This window comes from Vollenhovia emeryi, unplaced genomic scaffold (assembly GCF_000949405.1).
Source record: "Vollenhovia emeryi isolate VEMERY1.0 unplaced genomic scaffold, V.emery_V1.0 DF940047.1, whole genome shotgun sequence".
Taxonomy (NCBI): Eukaryota; Metazoa; Arthropoda; class Insecta; order Hymenoptera; family Formicidae; genus Vollenhovia; species Vollenhovia emeryi.
The window spans coordinates 1-13,665 of NW_011966319.1; the positions used below are offsets into that span (position 1 = coordinate 1).

At 54.9% G+C, this 13,665-nt stretch overlaps 1 protein-coding gene across 1 annotated transcript; it reads right to left on the bottom strand.

Annotated features, from left to right (window-relative positions):
• Positions 1–6,362: 6,362 nt before the first annotated feature.
• LOC105556413 lies at positions 6,363–9,016 on the bottom strand. Its single transcript, XM_012003504.1, has 2 exons — positions 8,582–9,016; positions 6,363–7,864 (listed from the first exon to the last, which is right to left on the bottom strand). Exons 1-2 carry the CDS (start codon positions 9,014–9,016, stop codon positions 7,463–7,465), a joined length of 837 nt encoding a protein of 278 aa, XP_011858894.1. The 3' UTR covers positions 6,363–7,462.
• Positions 9,017–13,665: the final 4,649 nt, after the last annotated feature.

Sequence of the window (13,665 nt, forward strand, 5' to 3'; positions counted from 1 at the left end):
ATGTAATCCGGCCCTTCCGGGAGGGGGCGGGGCCCCGGGTACACGTCGGGTCTTAGACCCGCGTCGCCCGGTTGGCCCGGCAAGGACGGGGGATCGGGGCCGCTCGGACGTTTCCGAGGCAGGGTCCGGTCTCCCGGAGGACCCTGGGGGCCGCTGGGACGTATTCCCAGGCAGGGCCTCGGGGTCCGAGGAGTTGGTCGGCAAGTCTGCCGGCCAACACCCGATCCTCCGCGTCGAAGCGGCTGGTTCCTGCGTCTGGGGCCGACGTCCCGCTGCTGGGGCGTGCGGCCTGGCGTACGGGGCTGGTCGTGGAGGGCGGAGGATCGGTAGTGTGCGTGCGTGTGTACATGGGTCGCGGTCGGCGGCTGGTGGATATTTCCCGGAGACTAACCAAGGGGGGAGTAGTAAACCCCCAGACCGGGGACGGGCGGTGACGTTGGTACCTGACCTCTGCCGTGGACTACGTGGGTGCGTAAGTCCGGAGTATTCCGGCAAAAACCACAGGAAGCGGCATGTTTAATGTGGGAAAACCGCTCCCGTTCGTCTGTCCGGAGCCTAGCCGGGAGTTGAAGCCAGTACGCCGGGCGCGTGTGTGGAGGGGCCGGTTAGCCGCCGTCCCCTCATACCCATGCTGAGGGGGAGAGTTCCTCGGCAAGCTCTAGCCTGGGGGCGGGGTGAGCGACCGAACGGGTCGGCACGCGCCCCGTCTCTGGGGTGAGGGTAAACCTTTATCATAATTGTGGGCCTGGCGGTCTCCAGGGATGCTTTTTGTAGACTCACTGGTCGGGATAGGGGTGGCTCCCCGACAAGCGGCCTCTCCGCTTTCCGGCCCTTAATTAGGGCTACACTAAACCGGGGATAGATCCCCACCGCGGTGGGGGTCCCACGATGGGCGAACCGGGTCAATATAAACACTGCCGATATGTTTTCCCTCACAAAAACAAAAATGATAAAAAACCCCTGTAAAAATGATGTGTGCATGAGCGAGTGTATGTGTGCGAGTAAGAGTGAGAAGGGAGGAGGAGGTGGGAGGGCCAAGGGCGACGACCAGCCTGAAGCCCGGACAATGCTCCACGATGATGTTCGCGTCTTCGTGTGAAGGAGAGTGGACGGCCATCAGAACGAGGTCGCCAAGAAGAACAAGCCGGATCCGGCCTCATCCAAGGCCGGAGCAAAGCAAGCCGCGGTCAAGACTAGGCCCAGGCGGCAGGTATCACCGGCGGTGTCCATCGATGGCTCGGACACAGAGGTGGGGCTGAATGTATGCGATGCGGATTCAGATCAGGACTCCACAAGCGTGCAATCAAGCAGCAACTCCATAGTCGAGATGACTGACAGGAGAAAGCGCAAGAGGGGCAGGCCGCCTACAACATGCGAGGGCCTCTATAAAAGAAAGAAGCAGGAACACAAGAGGGAAATCAGGAAGCTCGTAGAAGAGAAGAAGCTGCTGAAGAGGGTCTTAGACCCTAGAGTCCTTCCTCGCGACGGAACACCGGAAAGGGAACTGGTGGAACAAATGGAAGGGATGTCCGCTGAGCAAGTAGCTGCGGACATGCTGAACTATATTAACATAGTTCACAAAGTAGCAACGGGTTCCAAGAACTTAAAAGGAACATTTGTAAAGGAGCTAAAGACGAGCGCAAAGGGAATGAGAGCCGCTACAACTGCGCTTACCGCGAAGGCCACCAAGCCAGAGGCGGATAGGGGTAAGGGGGATACGGACAGACTCAGGGAGAAAATTAGGTCTCTGGAGAGCCAGGTCCGTGAACTAACCGAACAGCTCCAAGCGCAGGAATCGCGCACGCGAGCACAGGAGAGGAGAAAAGAGAGTCGCTCATGCACATGCAAAGAGGACAAGACCTGCATGGATATACAGGATGAGACGAAAGACCCCTTAACACAAGGAACCTTAAAGGAGGCAGGGGACATGATGCTGGAGGAAGAGGACTTTCCAGCTCTCAGGCCTAGGATAAGGGGGGTCAGGAAACGGCTGGAGGAGCCACCCATAGACGTCGTTATGGAGAATGTCAGAAGAGTCATGGAGGGCGTCTCCATCGAAGCTGTCCTGAAGGGAAACCCACAAGAAGTCAAGGTCAATCTTGAAAACCTTGCAGCGAGGTGCACCGGGGTGATGGCCGGAATACCAAGCACAAGCAAGATCGAGAAGACTCCGGCAGACAAAGGAAGGAGGCCCCCAACTATCACCAGCATGGTGGTGGTGAAAGAGGCGACGAGCGGAAAGACTACTCACAAGACTCCCCGTGAAAAAGTGAAGGCAGGAGTGAAAAGGAGTTTGAGGCCGGACGGAAAACGCATCCCGGACAAGACGGTCGCGACCTTGGGCACCAAGGCGGTGAACAACAAGACGGCAACGCAGCCTCTGCCTCTGCCACAGGACCAGCCTTTGCCACAAAGGCAACCAAGAGTCAGGGTGGAGAATAGAGGCGTGACGCAACCTCTGCCTCAGAAACAACTGGGGGGAGGTGCACCACCATCGTCCGACAACACATTATGGACGGAAGTGGTGAAGAAGGGAAGAAGGAGGAATAAAGATGCCGAGTCAGCCTCCCAACCTCTACCCGCGGCTGCAGGCCCTGGTCGAACGCCCAACAAGGAAACGGCGCCCAGGGTCGGTAAGACTGGCGGGGGAAGGGACAAGGGAGGGATGCGAAAGGAAGCGGCGGCCCGGAGCAGTGGTAGTAAAAGGAAGGCTCCAAAAACTGCAGCAGTTTCGTTAACGTTCCCCACAGGAATGTACGAGGAGGGCCTTCGAGCAATCAGATCCAAGGTTAGACTGGAGGACATAGGAATAGAGGAACTAAGGCCCAGGAGGGGGCTTACGGGGGCGCTCATTCTAGAGATTCCCGGAGTGGATGCGCACCCTAAGGCGGACACCCTGGTTCAGCGAATCAGGGAGGTGGTTGGGAACGCGGAGGGGGTTAAGGTGATGCGTCCCATCAAGATGGCGGAGCTGCGGGTCCGAGATCTAGAGGACTCAATCAGCCAAGACGAAGTAAGAGAGGTAGTGGAGAGAGTGGGACAGTGCTCGGGTCATGATATCAAGGTGGGCCCTATCAGGAGGGCCACAAATGGCTTGGGGACTGTATGGGTCCAGTGCCCACTCGACTCAGCTAAGCGCGTGGCGGAAACTGGCCGTCTTAAGATAGGATGGATAATGGCACGGGTGGACCTGTTGGACGCAAGGCCACTTGTGTGCTATAGGTGCCTCGAGCGCGGTCATGTTCGGGCACAGTGCCGTAGCAGCAAGGATCGGTCGAACACCTGCTATAGGTGTGGCGAGGAGGGGCACAGATCAGCCGAGTGCTCTGCCAAGCCAAGTTGCATCGTGTGCAGGGACAGGGGACTGCCCCATGTGCACAAGGCCGGAGGAGCGGCGTGCCCACCTACCTCCAAGAAGGCGGCCAAAAAGAGGAGGCAGGAGGAGAAACAGCGGCTCACGACCCAGACGCAAGGGACGGAACCGCGCACACAAGAGGACCGGACGGTGGCCAACCTGATCGACCTTTCGATGGAGGTTGAAGAGGAGAGGGAGGGGTCCCTGGAATGGGACCACTCCGACACACCGCCGGGACTTAGGAGTGTAGACGGTACACAGGCGAGTACGTGCCTGCCTGTGAACGGAGAAGCAAGTGGCCTGGAGGAGGCTACGAAGACGGTGCCTTCAATTCCCTAAAAATGTCACAGGGGAACCTCAACCACGCCCGTCAGGCGCAGGATCTCTTCCTGCATACCCTGGCGGAGCGTGGTTGCGGTGTGGGCATAATGTCGGAGCCGTACTACGTGCCTGACGGCCCCAACTGGGCCAAGAGTACGGACGGTTCAGTCGCCATCACTTGGCGAAGGACGGGACAAAGACACGTCCCCTGGTCCCGAGCCAGAGAGGGAGAGGGATGGCTCATCGTCGACTGCGAAGCCTTCTTCGTCATGGGAGTGTACCTCCGGCCTAGCCTCAGCGTGGCCGAACTGGAGGATAAGCTCGACGAGATGGAGAGAGAACTCAGGGGAGTCCTCCCCAGACCCGTTCTGGTCGCCGGGGACTTCAACGCGAAGTCCGCGGATTGGGGTTCCCGGCGACCGGACGCAAAGGGGGCAGAGGTGGCAGCGTGGGCGGCCCGTTTGGGCCTGGCACTAGGAAATCGTGGCAACGCAAGCACTTGCGTGAGGGCTCAAGGGGAGTCTATAATAGACCTAACTTGGACCTCACCGGCTGCCACGAGTTGGATGGAGAACTGGAGGGTATTGGAAGAGGTGGAAACGTTGTCGGACCACCTCTTTATCGAGATATCCCTTGCAGGACCTTCCATAAGAAGGGCTGCAAATGCGTGTGCCTATACGCAAACGAGATGGGCGGTGGGCAAAATAGACCGGGATATGCTGGTTGCGACCTTGGTGGCAGCCGCCTGGGCTCGGGCAGATCCCCCGCAAAACACGGAAGAGGTTGAGAAGGAGACTATGTGGCTGAGAAAGACCTTGACCCGGGCATGCGACAGCGCGATGCCCAGGGTCAGGTTCACTCCCCGCAAACAGGCCCATTGGTGGACCGACGAAATAGCGGATCTAAGAAGAAAGTCGGTGATGCACAGAAGAGCATTACAGAGAGGAAGAAGAAGGCCCATCACGCGCGATCGTCTCGAGGCACTCTTGGCGAGCTACAGGGAGAGTCGGATCGCCCTGAAGTTCGCGATACGAAGGGCAAAGGAAAACGCATGGACGGATCTCCTGAACACCCTTGACGAGGACCCCTGGGGGATGCCTTATAGGCTGGTACTGAAGAGGCTCAGAAGTGGTGCCCCACCTACGGTAGAACAAATAAAGGTGGACCTCCTAGACCGGGTGGTAAACACACTATTCCCGCCAGGAGGAGGAAGAGAGGTTGCTGTTGATGAACCGGAACAAGCGTGGTGTGAGGAGATGGAGGTCACCAACGAAGAAGTGGCCGTGGCGGCAAGGAAAGTGAAACCCAGAAAAGCCCCAGGCCCGGAATGTGTCCCTGGCTCGGTCTGGCGGATCGCCCTGGGGGAGCTGACGGAGAGGATCGTCGGGCTGTACTCAGCGTGTATAAGGCACAGAAAGTTCCCGACAGCGTGGAAACAGGCGAACCTGGTTTTGCTACGCAAAGAGGGCAAGCCGGAGGACTCGCCTAGTGGATACCGGCCTATTTGTCTGTTGGACGAGGCCGGAAAGACATTAGAGCGGGTTATAGCCAACCGACTGATCCGACACATGGAGGACTCGGGTCGTCGCCTATCTGATAGGCAGTTTGGATTCCGGGAGGGGAAATCAACAATAGACGCTATCGAATGTGTCAAATCCCTCTCGGACCATGTGATCGAGGAGGGGGGGTGGTTGTCGCGATTGCTATTGACATAGCGAATGCGTTCAACTCCCTCCCCCACGGGGCAATTAACAGGGCCCTGATCAATTTTGGGTTCCCCAAGCCTCTGATCGGGGTGATCCGAGACTACCTCAGTAACAGGAAGATAACCTGTACAGACAGAGGAGGTGACCGGCGTAACTGGCCGGCAGGGTGCGGTGTCCCACAGGGGTCGGTCCTAGGGCCACTCTTGTGGGACATTGCCTACGACGGAGTCTTGGACGCAGCCTTACCCACCGGCAGCACCTTGGTGTGCCATGCCGACGACACCTTGGTGCTTGTCGGTGGGGACGACTGGGAGTCGGCGACAAGGAAGGCAAACCTGGCAATAGCCTGTGTGACGAAGGCAATCGGGTCTGTGGGGCTAAAGGTGGCCGCCAACAAAACTGAGGCCGTCTTCTTACATGACGGCTCTCATGGGAGACCACCCGATACCCTCTTGAAGGTAGAAGATACCCAGGTGCGCGTCGGAAAGACGATAAAGTACCTGGGCCTACATATAGATGAGAGGTGGCGATTTGGCGACCATTTCGCCAAACTGTCTCCCAGGTTGGACGCCGTGGCTGGAGCGCTATCCAGACTGATGCCCAACCTGGGAGGTCCCAGCGGGAAGACGAGGAAGCTTTATTCCAACGTCCTCAACTCCATAATCCTATATGGAGCACCAATATGGTCGGGGGCGTTGGATAGAAACGCCAAAGCCAGGTCCATCGTCAACAGGGCGCAGAGGAGAATGGCGATACGTACAATAAGGGCCTACCGTACAATATCGCACAGGGCGGCGACACTGCTCGCGGGTACTCCCCCCATAGATCTGGCAGCGAGGAGCCATGCGGCGGTGTACCAACGCGTGACAGAACTGAGAGATAGCGGCGTCCCCATAACAGCTGGGGTGAGGAGAGCTGTCCGACTTGAGCTCAGAGAAAGGACGAGGGAGGAGTGGCGGGCCAGGCTTTCAGCACCAGGTGGGTTCGGACGAAGGACAGTTGAGGCGATCCTTCCGAGACTCGACGAGTGGCTCGACCGGGCGGGAGCTAGGGCTTCGTTTAGGACGACGCAGGTGCTCTCCGGACACGGCTGTTTCGGAGAGTACCTGTGTCGCATTGGACGAGATAACGACACCAGATGTCATCACTGCGACGGGGACACGGACTCGGCGCAGCACACCCTCGAGGCATGTCCAGCCTGGGAGGGTGAGCGCCGGGCCCTGTCCGCAATTATCGGGGACGATCTGTCCCTAGGCGCCGTCGTGGAAGCGATAATTAACGAGGAGGAGGCATGGACGGCCTTCTCGACCTTCTGTGAGGCAGTAATTACGCAGAAGGAAGAGAAGGAAAGGCTGCGCAAAGGAGAGACGAACCCTCCAACGCAGCAAAACGGAGGAGGAGGCGGACCGCCAAGAAGACGAAGATTAGTCGGTCGTCGGCGTCGTCAAATGGCACATCTTAGGCCATAAGAGAGATAGCACCATGTCATCGGTGCAGAGACGTAGGGTCCCATTTTAGGCGTACGGGTGCCGCTTTAAGAATAGCCCCGGGGTAGCCCCTGCCTGTCGTAAAAGGCGACTCAAAGGGGAGGAGAAAGGTCCGGGACCCTAGGGGTGGGCACAAGCTGGAGACTTGTGACCCACCCGCCCCCACAACAACGAGGGGCGCGGCGGGAGGCCTGGTGGCACCCCCGCCGCAAATTAGAGGAGGAGAAGGCCCTTCTCAGGGCCATAGGAGAAGGCCCTTCTCAGGGCCAGGCCTTCACAATCAAGGCCTAGAGGTGCGCGTACGGCATACACGCGCGGCGCGAGGGCTGTCGAGCAGTTCTAGTTTTGCATTCCCTTGGCAGCCCCCAATAGCGCAGAGAAGTCCACTCCCGGTGGTTTTAGTGCGGTAGGCGTCTCCATTGCACTACTGGTCCCACGGGTGTCAACAGCCCAGGGGCCAGGGAGACGAGTCCCACACACCCCCCCGTCTCTGTCCCAGCAGGGCGGGGGGACGGTCCATGAGGATTTCCACCGGGTCAAAAAAAAAAAGGAGAACGTGGGGGCCATTCATGCAGAGTACTTCCGATGCCTATCTACCTGTTCCGAAATCTTTGATTTAATACGGTACGCGCGAGAAAGGATGTATGGGCAGGATGACCATCTTGCTGAAAAATAATATTTGGTCTTATAGCCAATGGAACGTCTTCTAATAAATCCGGTAGTATTTCCTCCAGGAAAGCGGAATAAACTTGTGCTGTGATTTTAATATTTTCTGGGAAGAAGTACGGTCCGATAACTTGATTATCCAAAATTCCCATCCAGACATTTATATGGAATTGTCCCTGAATGTGTGTTTCTTTTCGGCAATGAGGATTTTCTTCTGCATAATGATGTTCATTGTGCCTGTTTATGTGCCCATCACTGCGGAAAGTGCACTCATCTGTCCAGAGAATTCTCCTTAAGAAATAATCATTCGCGATGTTATTCAAGTCAACCTAGTACAATGGAGCAAATTTGATTGCTACAATTTCGTAAACATTTAAAATCAAAATGACAAGAAAATTGTTAAACTATTGTAAGGTGCAATTAATAAAGTGTGCATGTTTTAATCTCGGCGGTATGTGGTCGCGTGAAAGCGGGCCCAATAGTCGATGGTAAAGGAGCGCGAGAGGGCGCGACGGTATCGGCGAAGGAGGAGAGTTCGGTAATGGCGAGCGTAGAGACAGCATCGTAGAGCGTTCGGAGAGTGTGAGTCCCGTTTGTCGAAGCGTGCGATAAGTACAGGGTCGTGATTGACTGTCTTCGTTGTGAGTGCGGTCGCGCCTAATACAGGGTGCATACGTTTGTTACGTCTACGAGGAAATAAACAGTCTTTATCATATTCCCTTTGCGCTTGTTCCTTCCCGCTCAACGGACATTCTTCCGGGCATCTTCTCACAGCCATCCTGTCTATCCTATCAAATATCCTGATCAACATATCCCGTTCAAGTGAGGGATTTATGATAGGCCTTTCCACATCAGGCCATATCTAACACTATAAACTTGTGGCTCTCGTCCCACAATAAATTCATATATTCAGTACTTCAATTTTTTAAGATTTTCAAAGCTGAAAATTTCATTTTAAGCTATTTTATAAAAAAATAATTGTTTATTCTAAATTGTACTAAGCAACGAAAGCCACCAATATATTTTATTGGTAATATATTTCTTACTTGTTCTGACAGCCAATCACAAAATGCTTCTCGGCGTGGCAAATTTTGAGGAAATAATTTTTGCGTTTTATGCCTCTTAAATGGATGCCATCCAAGATTATGCTTTATAATTTTATGAACCTTGACATGGCATAGCTGTAGATCATGGGCAATACTTCTCGTACTCGTATGCGGATTGGCAATAAGTGCTTCTCTTACATTATTAATTGTTTCTTCGTCACGTTGGGGTACAACTCGTGGACGTGTTGGAGCGTGAAACAGTCCATATCGACAAACTCTACTGAATAAAGATGTAAAAAAACCGTGTCCTGGATGTCGCTTATCGGGAAAACGTGCGGCATAGAGGGCTGCAGCTTGCCTTTGATTTTTATGACATTGACCGTAAATAAGCAACATGTTTGCTAATTCTTCGTTGTTGTAACGAATACGCTCCATCGTTAGAGTTTAATTTGAATTGATAAGATTATGATAAGTTGATATGATAAGTTATATAGTTTAAGTTGCTTGTTAGTTACAAATATGTTACTTGGGAACTGTTACCTAGCAACAGTTATTGCAGAAGCTATTTTGCTTTGGAGAAATACGTAGCCGTTTTTCTTAATATTGATTTTTGACATAATGGCGAAGTTTTAAAGAAAAATCCATAAATTTCAAGAAAAAAAATCGAGTAAAATCAGCTGTAACTAAAAAAGTTTTTAACTTATCAAAAAAATCCTACGTATTTCTGTAGGAAATTAACTTTTTTAGGTACTGTTAAAATTTTAAATTAATCGGTTAAAAATTGTTTGAGTTCTACTGCTAGCCAACTTTAAAAATGCTGTTTCGAGAAAAACGCGTTTAAAGTTTCGAATGTTGATATTTTTAGAAACTATTGAAATTTTGTTACTTATACTGAATTTACCTTTAGTCTGCGATTCCAGGACCATAAAGTTGCCCTTCAACAGCAAGATTTTCATCTTCTTTGTCCTTTCTCGCAGATTGTAAGCTCGAGCGAGCCTCTTTCGCTGCATCGCTCCGTTTTGTTGCCGTTGTGTTTGTCTTGGTACCTTTCTTTGAAGTGTATATTTTCTTTTTGATCACTCATTATCACTTTTTACTCGAAACTTTACAAAATAATTATAGTTGGAATTAATATAATATTTGGAATTCCGATACCGAAACAGTCCCACTGCGAGATACTTGTGCCGTCTAAGTCTTCTCTAGCCGAGTGTCTGTATATGTTTGTCACCTTCGGCAGTTTTATAACAACTATGTCACGTTTTTGCGAAGATTCTAGCAATTACATTAGGACATGTGCTTAGTTGGCGTCATTTATTACAAATACATCTGAAAGAAGAGAGTACTCACGATACCTAAACCCGGAGCACCGTGCGCTTTATAGCAGCACTTGGCGCGGGAGCCTATAACTATGGGAAAAAATTTTTTATCGCTATAAAACCACTTGTACTTCATTTTTAAGACCCTAAAGTGTATTTAAAAAAAAATTGATTTTTTGAAAATTTTACGTAGGTGTTACCCCTTAATATAATTTAATATAATTTTCAAACTGGTATACATATAATAAAAATGTTTAAAAGAGATAAACTTATTATTGAAAACTGCACTTTGATGGACAAAATAATGTGAAAAATTACTATGTCCACCAAAATAATAAATAAAAAATTAATAAAAAATAATAAATTTGTAAGAAAGCGATGTAACATAAAAATTAAAAGCGTTTTTTAATATTTGGAAAATAACACGCCGTTAAACACGCACGTAGAGTAATTTGGACTTTGAAAATAAACACTTGTCAAATAAGATGTTTTTTTCTGAACAATGAACAATTTTGACATATTGTATTCAAGATAATTATACAATATATATTTTAATAAATTCTAATATATATTTATATTGTAAGAAATACAATTTTTGCAAAAACTTATTGCAATTATAAAATAGTATTGGGAGATCGACCGGAGACTTCAAAGGATGGAGGATATGATCCGGGCTCTGGCCGGCGGCGGGCCCGTATTAGCGGGCCTGCGGCGGGCCCCTCCAACCCTCGAGAGGGGGGAGGGGGCGCCGTGAGGGACCGCCCGGTTCCCGGGGCCGGCCAGAGGGGTGGATCAAGGAGAACGGATCCTCCAGAAAAGACTGCGAGTGTGGCGGGAGGGGGGCCTGAGAAGAAGAAGAAGAAGAAGGGGCCCCCCCTCTTGCGGCAGGAACAGGAAGCCGAGAAGATAGGCGTCTCTTCCAAGAAAAGAGACACCAGGTCCCCCCAACCCGCTGCAGGCGAGACATACGCAGCGGTGGTTGGGAGGAAGAGTAAAGCTGCGGAGGGGAAGTCCGCAAAGGGAGTCCCCAGGGCGGCCGCCCCCGGTGCCCCAGTAAAGGGGCAGACGGTGGGCCGCCCAAAAAGACCCCCAAGAGGAGGCTCCCGCGTACGTCGGCCGTGGTCGTCACGCGTCCCAATGGGGACTACCGTGAGGCCCTGGCCAGACTGCGGCGGGAGATTAAACTGGAAGACCTTGGCATCGGTGGCCTGATCAACATAAGATCAGGCGCCACCGGTGCCAGGGTCATAGAAGTGTCCGGGGAAGGCCATGCCGACAAGGCTGACCTTCTCGCGGAACACGTCAGGCGAGTCTTCCCTGGCGAAGACGGAACGTGGGTGGACCGGCCAAGGAGGATGGCCGAGATCCGCCTGCGCGACATCGACGACTCACTCGACGTCGATGAGGTAAAGGGGTGGGTGTCAGAGGCTGGACGGTGCGGCGTCTCCGAGCTGCAGTGCGGAGCGCTGCAAGCAGCCGCCGGAGGAAGGTCCAGCCTCTGGATGCGCCTGCCCCTAACAACGGCGAGGGAGTTGTCCCAAAAGGGACGTGTGCGGGTTGGCTGGGTGATGGCCAGGGTGGACCTTCTCGAGGCGCATCCCATGCGCTGTCATAGGTGCCTCGAGAGGGGCCACGTAAGGGCGACCTGTCCCAGTGTGGTGGATAGGAGCGGGAGGTGCTACCGGTGCGGTGAGACCGGTCACACCTCCCGCGACTGCCGGTCTGCCCCTAAGTGCCCGCTGTGCGCGGACAAGGGTAGACCGGCCACGCACGTCTTGGGCGCAAAGACCTGCGCCCAAAGAAATGTGCGCGGGAGGCCACCGGAGCGGCGCACCCTGGAGCAGGCGCCAGCAGCCGGTGCCCCCCCCCCCCGGCCGAAGTCCGGCCGGTGGAGGATGGGACGAAGACAGGGGGCGGCGAGCTGCGGGAAAGGCCCAAGTCGCAGCGCCAGCCTCGTGGAGGAGCGCGGGAGGGGAAGGCCACGAATCCAGAGGCCATGGAGATCGAGGCCGCATCGGACGGGGGGATGAGGTCTAGCAATGCCTCGCCCCCCTCGTCCGAACCTAAGGGGATATGGCCTGCTACAGGCCAACGTGAATCACTCTCCACATGCACAGGAACTGCTCCAGCAGAGCATGATGGAGAGGGGATTCACGTTGGCGATACTATCCGAGCCTCACCGCGCCCGAGAAAACAGCCCATATTGGGCTGTCGGGCGGGTGAGGGACTCGGTGGCAATTCGATGGCGGTCGGAGCCGGGTGGGCCCGATACGACCGCCATCGAAAGGGGGGACCGGCACGTGGCCATGCAGTGGGGGCCCATCGCGGGGGGGGGCTTATTTAAAGCCCACCAGACGCCTCGCCCCCTTTGAGGGCTGGCTGTCGGACATTGGACAGACGATCGTACGTCTGAGTCCGAAGCCAATCCTCGTGGCCGGGGACTTCAATGCCTGGAATACGGATTGGGGTTCCCGGCGCACGAACGCGAGGGGCGCGGCTCTGGCGAGTTGGGCGGCGGCGCACGGACTGGTCCTCGTGAACGAGGGCCAGACCCCCACCTGCGTGCGAACGCAGGGGGAATCCATTGTGGACATCACATGGGCTACCCCCTCGGCCGCGCGCTTGATCACCGGGTGGAGGGTGGAGCGGGACATCGGGACTCTGTCGGACCACCGATATATATCGGTGTCCTCTCCTCCGTGCGTCGCCAGGAGACACGACCGCGATGGGCCCTCCGGAAACTGCGCGAGGATGCCCTGACGGCCTCGATAGAGGCCGCCTGTTGGGTGCGGGGAAGTTTCCCCGAGACCCGGGAGACGGACCCCCTGCAAGAAGCCGAGTGGATCGGGGCAACGCTTACAGCGGCGTGTAACGCCGCGATGCCCCGGTCCAAGGCTCGGCCTCAGCGGGCCGTCTACTGGTGGACGGCAGAGATCGCCGACTTGCGTCGACGAGCCGTCCACCAGCAAAGGAGACCCGCCCGCTGCAGGCGCAGAGGCGAACAGGCGGCCGAACAAGCCAGAGAGGGCTACCTTGAGGCCAAGGTAGCCCTCAGGTGGGCCATCAAGGTGGCAAAGGGCAGGACGTGGACGGAGTTCCTCGACTCCCTTCAGGAGGATCCGTGGGGGCGCCCATACAAGATGGTGCTCAACAAGTTGAGACCATGGGCGCCTCCGCTGACGGAGCAGCTGGACGTGGGATTCGTCCGGAGGGTGGTGCGAGCCCTCTTCCCCGACATTACCGGGGAGGACGAGGCCCCACCCTTCGAGCCGAGGGAAGACTCCCCCGACTGGGACGACTCCCTGGACGTCCAGCCGGAGGAACTCCGGAAGGCCGTCAGGAAGGGCCTTAACGGCAATACAGCCCCGGGTCCTGACGGCCTCCACAAGCGTGTCCACGCCCTGGCCATGCGCATCCTCGCGGAGTACGCGCGCGCGTATAGCGCGTGCCTGAGGAGAGGTGTCTTCCCCCCGCGGTGGAGGAGTGCCACGCTGGTACTCCTCCCGAAGGAGGGGAAAGACGCCTCTCTCCCGTCGGCGTATAGGCCAATATGCCTTCTGGACGAGGTCGGTAAGTTGTTCGAGCGAGTGCTCGTAAACCGCCTCGTCCAGCACCTGTCCCAAGTGGGCCCCGACATTAGCGGGGCCCAATACGGGTTCAGGGAGGGCCTGTCCACTATAGACGCGATTAAGCGTGTCCAGGCCCTCTCTGAAGAGGCGACGTCCCAGGGGGGGGGGTGATGTTGGCAGTGTTATTGGATATTTCCAA

Bases quoted from the DNA above. Each gene is read 5' to 3' on its own strand.
- LOC105556413 (XM_012003504.1), bottom strand. From the start codon at position 9,016: ATGGAGCGTATTCGTTACAACAACGAAGAATTAGCAAACATGTTGCTT. The intron at 7,865-8,581 runs GTAAGAAATATA...CCATTGTACTAG, and splicing joins GTGATTGGCTGTCAGAACAA to GTTGACTTGAATAACATCGC.